General features: G+C 41.0%; 1 protein-coding gene across 1 annotated transcript; it reads left to right on the top strand.

Moving 5' to 3' along the window:
• Positions 1–426: 426 nt before the first annotated feature.
• LOC117344968 (ankyrin-3-like) lies at positions 427–6,139 on the top strand. The gene is made up of 3 exons (XM_033907877.1): positions 427–1,559; positions 1,895–2,099; positions 3,100–6,139. The coding sequence occupies exons 1-3, from the start codon at positions 497–499 to the stop codon at positions 3,416–3,418; spliced, it is 1,587 nt and encodes a 528-aa protein (XP_033763768.1). The 5' UTR covers positions 427–496; the 3' UTR covers positions 3,419–6,139.
• Positions 6,140–6,912: the final 773 nt, after the last annotated feature.

Below are 6,912 nucleotides of genomic sequence, written 5' to 3'. Positions count from 1 at the left end.
CGTTTGACATAGGTCCGAGCAGAGACCTATTTTAATTTAGTATATAGGTCTCTGGTCCCTGGTAACACGGACTTTTAACTGTAAACAAGTCCTTTATAACAACAATTGTGGACAATCTTTGGAATATTGTAATGCAAGCGAGATAACTCGTATTTATACGTCAACAGGAAAAATCCGGGGGTTAGTCCGTTCACGTTTCGAGTGGCAGTGCTATTTCATAATTCAACTATCTAATTTCTTTTTCTACTAGTTATTGATTTAAAATCTATTTTATTTTATTTCAATCACGTTTTCTTATTCCAATAATGGCATGTCCCTAGTAATAATGATTAGAATGAAGGTCAAACAACAATAAAACCTCCCTTGTAAACATCGTTCGAAATGTAAAGAGACGAGGAGTTCCGAGTAACTAACAGAGGAGAGTTCCACAACAATGACTCACGGCTTAGGATCTAGTCGACATCGATTTCTTCTAAAACGTACGACGTAGATGTAAATGATGGAATCAGAAGACACCGCCGGTGTTATCACGGCCGTTCTCGACGAGGATGTAGAATCGTTGAGGCGCTGTTTGTCCGCGGGATGTCTCCAAGGCGACATAGATAGGGCTCTATGTGAAGCAGCTCTGAAAGGAAACCCAACCATTGTGAACGTTTTATTACAAAATGACAAACCCAAACCTAATTTACGTTTTACAGATACACGCAATCAACGCGCGATTCACTGCGCGTGTATTGGAGGCAATGTAGAAGTGGTGAAGATATTATATCGGGCAGGATCAGCGATCCATGCAGCAGATGAATTGGGACAACATCCTTTACATATTGCTGCCAAACTTGGCCATGTTGATGTGGTACGATATTTGTTGTCAAGAAGTGCACATATTAATTCTAGCAAAACTTTTGAAGTGCATGCAACGCCACTCCATCTTGCCATACAAGCTGGTCAGTTAGGTAGTGTGGAAGCTTTGCTTGATTCCGGCCGAGCGAACCTCAATTGCCGAACCTCCCGTCAAGAGGGCGGTCATACGCCGCTGCATATGGCCGTCATGTGTAAATTTCTAGATGGTATACGATTGTTATGTGATCGAGGAGCAGATGTAAACGCCCGAAACACAGCCGCTGGGAAATCCCCTCTGTATTTGGCCGCTAGCATGGAGGAGTCAGAATTTACTTTGTGTTTACTGGCGGCTGGGGCGGATGTCGATGCAAAAACAACGAAAGGCTGGACACCATTGATGAACGCATCGTGCAGTAACAGACCGGAAAACACCCTAGCGTTGATAGAACACGGCGCCGACGTCAGCTTTTCGGATAATGACAGCGGACTAAATCCAGTTTCCGCGGCCGTCACAGCGGGGGCCGTCCACTCTCTCAGGGTTCTCTTAGCCGCAGGGGCCGACCCGAACACCTGTACATTTACACGAGAGCACCCCCTGTTGACGGCAGCCTCGCTGGGAAACCCTCAGTGTATAAGACTGTTATTGGAGGCGGGGGCAGACATCGACGTGAGAACTCAGAGAGACGCTACTGTATTACACAGGTGTCAGCGATTGAAATGTAGGTCATTAAAAAAATTTGGAATAAAACACGTTATACAAGCGATCAGAACTAATTATATTCTCTAACACATATGAACATGCAATATGTACTTACTCCAATCAGAGATCTATATACTAACTGTTATTGTTATATAAATCTCTGCTCCAATGTAAATTCACTTCGATGCAGCTACAAAAAATAAAAATCGGTCCTTAATAATTCAGGGGGTGGGAGATCTCTCGTCGAGAGCCACTATGACCTTTTGTTTACCTGTATGGCGAGTATTTTTTTTAAGTCCGTCTCGCTATACTATATAGATTTGTTTCATGCCAGCAAACTTGTTTTTTTTTTAGATGGCGAGACACGTGATGAGGTTGTACGTGCGCTGATTGAGGGCGGGGCTAAACTCAACGTTTACAACATGGAAGGATACACACCCCTCCACAACTGCGTCTTCCAGACCACACTCGATAATTTCTCACTGTCAACACTCAAACTAATAGTCATGGCGGGAGCGAGGGTCGACCTTGGCAAACAAAGTAATAAGAAGATCGGAAGGTATGTAGCTCGGACTCAAATACTGTTGGTAATCAATCTGACATCTGGGTTCATATTTTTAGGTCATCTGACCCGAAGGGTCAGGAGGACCTATAGCCATCGTGCTTCATCTGTCGTCGTCCGCTGTGCACCGTCCGCCGTCCGTAAACTTTTCACATTTCAATCTTCTTCTCAAGTTCCACCAGTGGGATTGAGCTGAAACTTGCCAGAAATGTCGGGTCGGTCAGAAATCCAAGATGGCCACCATGGCCAACAGTGCCACTATATACTTGCTACAGAAAATACATACTACAATGATATTAGGGTCTTTAATTTGGAGTCAGATGACCGTTAAGGCCCTTGGGCCTCTTGTTATGAAAGATTTGAAGGAATTTCGAACAGATCTTACGCTAAATATATACTTTCGAAGTTTGGGTTTCTCTTTTTAATCGCTACTACATAATTTAAACAAGTTTTAAGGAAGTTTGGTTGAGCACAGATTTCATGCTTGAGCACTAGCCCTGATCGAACAGCTACAACAACAGGTTGGTCGATAGCATGGACGAATGTAGCAACAGGAAGTAGGAACTACGCATGGGCAAAGATAGTAACAAATGATATGAAAATTTTATCCATAAAACATTTATCAAATAGGGATTATCAACCTGATAAAAAAAGTATTGATGTATATATACGTAGTAAAATTGTTGTGAAATCTCCGTGCCCAGCAAATATAGAAAAAGTTAAAAGATGGGAAAACACGATTGGCTGTAAAAATGCGCTTTCATTTTGTATTCAGATGTCTCGCATAATGTACATAGATATGAATTATGTCGTCATAGATACTTTTTCTATATATAAAGAAAGAAAAACAAAAACAAGAAAACTCGACAACACATCTTTTGTATTTTCTCATCTATACTATAAGTTCATATGTTGAGCGACGGAAGCGGTAAGTCTACATGGCGCTTCTCTTTCTTCCCTCTTATCGGTCTCTGTCACAGTTTTTGTCTCGTTTTAGGTCTGGACTGTTTAGGAATTCACCGTTGTGTTGGTTAGCATGGAATAATTACATAGAGGCTGCCGAGTATCTTGTCCGCTGTGACTGGTACCTGTATGACGAGAATTGGATGTATCTTCCGGGGAAAACTCGAGAGCATGAAACGTTTAACGAGAGAATACGATACATTTCGAACCAGCCCTTCTCACTGACTTCATGCTGTCGCTTAGCAATACGTGAACAACTCCGCCTTTCCTCGAAAGATCGGGAAATTCTTAGTCGTATAAGTCAACTAGAGCTACCAAACCCCATAAAGGACTTCCTTAGTCTACGGGAGTAGTAGGTATCTCAATTTCTAGGAGTCCTCTATCTGCAGGTCGGCGGGGCTTTCAAACACCCCAGACTGAGAGTCCTCAGTTTGCAGGTCGGTGGGGGCTTCCAAACATCCTTGAATGAGTCCTCAGTCTTCAGGAGTATATTGCTGCTGTATGCTGACCGGAGCCCACGGGATATTCCTATAAGCTTTCCCAATTTATGGTGTAGCAAGCTGCATACTGCCATACAATACAATACAATTTCTTCATAGACGAATTTCGGCCACATGGGATAACATAGGTTACACATATATATATGTATGTAGATAAACGGAGAGTAGAGGAGCCACAAACACAGGTTAATGGGCATTATTATTGATATCATATCTTTATCACACATATATATTTATTAGCTCAGCTCATGGATCCACCAGACTGATATTAGTAAGCTATTTTTACACTTCTGAGTGAAAGGGGAAGGTCGTGGATATGTTATATGCATGGTGACACCAACACATAGCCTCAAACAAAACGTGATAGTCTCAAACCAAACATGATAGGCTTGGTAACACAAACATATAATCTCAAACCAAACGTGATAGCCATGGTAACACCAACACATATTCTTAAACCAAACGTGATAGGCTTGGTAACATCAACACATAGTCTTAAACCAAACGTGATAGGCTTGGTAACATCAACATATAGTCTCAAACCAAACGTGATAGGCTTGGTAACATCAACACATAGTCTCAAACCAAACGTGATAGGCTTGGTAACATCAACATATAGCCTCAAACCAAACGTGATAGGCTTGGTAACACCAACACATATTCTTAAACCAAACGTGATAGTCATGGTAACATCAACACATAATCTCAAACCAAACGTGATAGGCTTGGTAACATCAACACATAGTCTCAAACCAAACGTGATAGGCTTGGTAACACCAACATAGTCTCAAACCAAACGTGATAGGCTTGGTAACATCTACACATAGTCTCAAACCAAACGTGATAGGCATGGTAACATCAACACATAGCCTCAAACCAAACGTGATAGGCTTGGTAACACCAACATATAGTCTCAAACCAAACGTGATAGGCATGGTAACATCAACACATAGTCTCAAACCAAACGTGATAGTCTCAAACCAAACGTGATAGGCTTGGTAACATCAACACATATTCTTAAACCAAACGTCATACTCTCAAACCAAACGTGATAGGCTTGGTAACATCAACACATATTCTTAAACCAAACGTGATATTCTCAAACCAAACGTGATAGGCATGGTAACATCAACACATATTCTTAAACCAAACGTGATAGTCTCAAACCAAACGTGATAGGCTTGGTAACATCAACACATATTCTTAAACCAAACGTGATATTCTCAAACCAAACGTGATAGGCATGGTAACATCAACACATATTCTTAAACCAAACGTGATAGTCTCAAACCAAACGTGATAGGCATGGTAACATCAACATATAGTCTCAAACCAAACATGATAGGCTTGGTAACATCAACACATACTCTCAAACCAAACGTGATAGGCATGGTAACATCAACACATACTCTCAAACCAAACGTGATAGGCTTGGTAACATCAACACATAGTCTCAAACCAAACGTGATAGGCTTGGTAACACCAACATATAGTCTCAAACCAAACACTTGTGCAGAATATTCCCAAACAACACACACCGCAAAAAGGAACAAGTTTGAAACTTGAAAGAACGGGAAAATCGACAATGGAAGGCAAACAAAATGGATGTGTTTGATACACTGTTAGGGGAGATAATTTAGATCAAGTGTAGACGAGTTATTGTCACACTAATGATGAACTGGTACCAAATATCCGATTAGGAATCCTTACTCGACTTAAATGCAGGTCTATGGAAAGCAAAAATTTGGTCTTAAGTGGCCATGCCGAAAACCCGAGAGTCATTGCTAGAAGAATTCAAAGAAACGGAACACCGCAACGTTTGCCGTTGCGGCGGAATAACGTGAAGAACCTCATCAGATCATGGACTTGACAAATCGTAACGTACACAATTTATCCCCCTCTGTCTGAATCACGGTCGCTAGGGCGCGTCACAAGGGACCCCATGTCGCGAGTACGTAATTGAAAATCACATGTCTCGGTGTTTGTAGTATCAAATCACATGTCTCGGTGTTTGTAGTATCAAATCACATGTCTCGGTGTTTGTAGTATCAAATCACATGTCTCGGTGTTTGTAGTATCAAATCAGATGATAAAAAAGAGTCTAACATTCCCAAATCATTAACTTATGTCCAGTAAGTTGCCAGTCCACACGTACTTTTGCTGTGTCGGAATGGAATCAGATAAACCACCAGAGAAGAATTAACAGATAGGTGAGGCATATTGATGATGTGAATTGTTTAATTTGAATTACCTCCCTTATGTCTTTCTACAATATGCGATTCCATACACGGGTAGCATTCCGTACATTAGGTCGATCTGAGGCGGCGTGAGTGTTGTCCTATAACGCCACAATGGTATGAAAGGGATTGTCATTCGATTTTTAAAAAACACGCATACACACACACATCGTCTGTGATCAAAATTAGATTAAAATAAACATTTCCAGAGGAATCTGAAGGGTCCAATGACATTTATTCTATTCCATACATTCCCTCTGTAAATTAGCTAAACATGCAATATTTATCAAACAGTGTTCATTTGTCCAATTAATAAAATATTCTGTATTCAATTGAATTGGGGTTTTTTCTCATAAGAATCGAAGTACCTTCCTTCCATTCAACTAGCGGTTGTCGTAAGGTATTGTTGTTTATAGTTTTAGGTCACCTGAGACAAAGTCTCAAGTGACCTATTCTAATTGCCTTTTGTCCGCCGTCGTCCGTCGTCGTCCGTCATCCGTCCGTAAACAATTTACATTCTCGACTTCTTCTCCGAAACCCCTAAACCAAATTCAATGAAAATTGGCAGGAAGCTTCTATGGCTAGCTAAAGGTCAACCACGATTGTGAATTATATGGTCCCCACCCGCAAGCGGCCTGAGGGGCGGGGCCAAAAAGGGTCAAATTGACTAAAACTTCAGAAATCTTCTTCTCTTCTCTCAGATATGGTGGAATCAAACACTCTTCATAGATGGAAGGGTCTTAAGGTGCTTTACCAAAATTGTGAATTTCATGACCCAGGGGTCTCACGCTTGCCCCTGGGGAGGGGGTAAACTTTACTATAGTTTATTTAGGGAAATCACATTTTTTACTGCTTTTTGACACAAACGTAAGTTTGAGTCTATGTCAGCGCTTTTGAGGTGTAGCTGACAAAATCTACGATGCCCTCTGGCGGATACTGCCTTGGCCAATCTAACCGTTGCTTTACAGTAACTCCGTAATGCTATGCAGTAAATATTTGTAAATATCGTAAATATTCACGATAAAAAATGACATACAGTGAAGTTCAGCTATTAAAAAAAATCACCTTTTGTTTTGTTGTATTTTAGAAGCTGACAGGACAATGTGGTTT

This window comes from Pecten maximus, chromosome 2, assembly GCF_902652985.1.
Source record: "Pecten maximus chromosome 2, xPecMax1.1, whole genome shotgun sequence".
Taxonomy (NCBI): domain Eukaryota; kingdom Metazoa; phylum Mollusca; class Bivalvia; order Pectinida; family Pectinidae; genus Pecten; species Pecten maximus.
Note: the sequence above shows the minus strand (reverse complement) of the source record. Positions and strands in the feature narration are given on the sequence as shown.

Bases quoted from the DNA above. Each gene is read 5' to 3' on its own strand.
- LOC117344968 (XM_033907877.1), top strand. From the start codon at position 497: ATGATGGAATCAGAAGACACCGCCGGTGTTATCACGGCCGTTCTCGAC. The intron at 1,560-1,894 runs GTAGGTCATTAA...TTTTTTTTTTAG, and splicing joins CAGGTGTCAGCGATTGAAAT to ATGGCGAGACACGTGATGAG. The intron at 2,100-3,099 runs GTATGTAGCTCG...GTCTCGTTTTAG, and splicing joins AGTAATAAGAAGATCGGAAG to GTCTGGACTGTTTAGGAATT.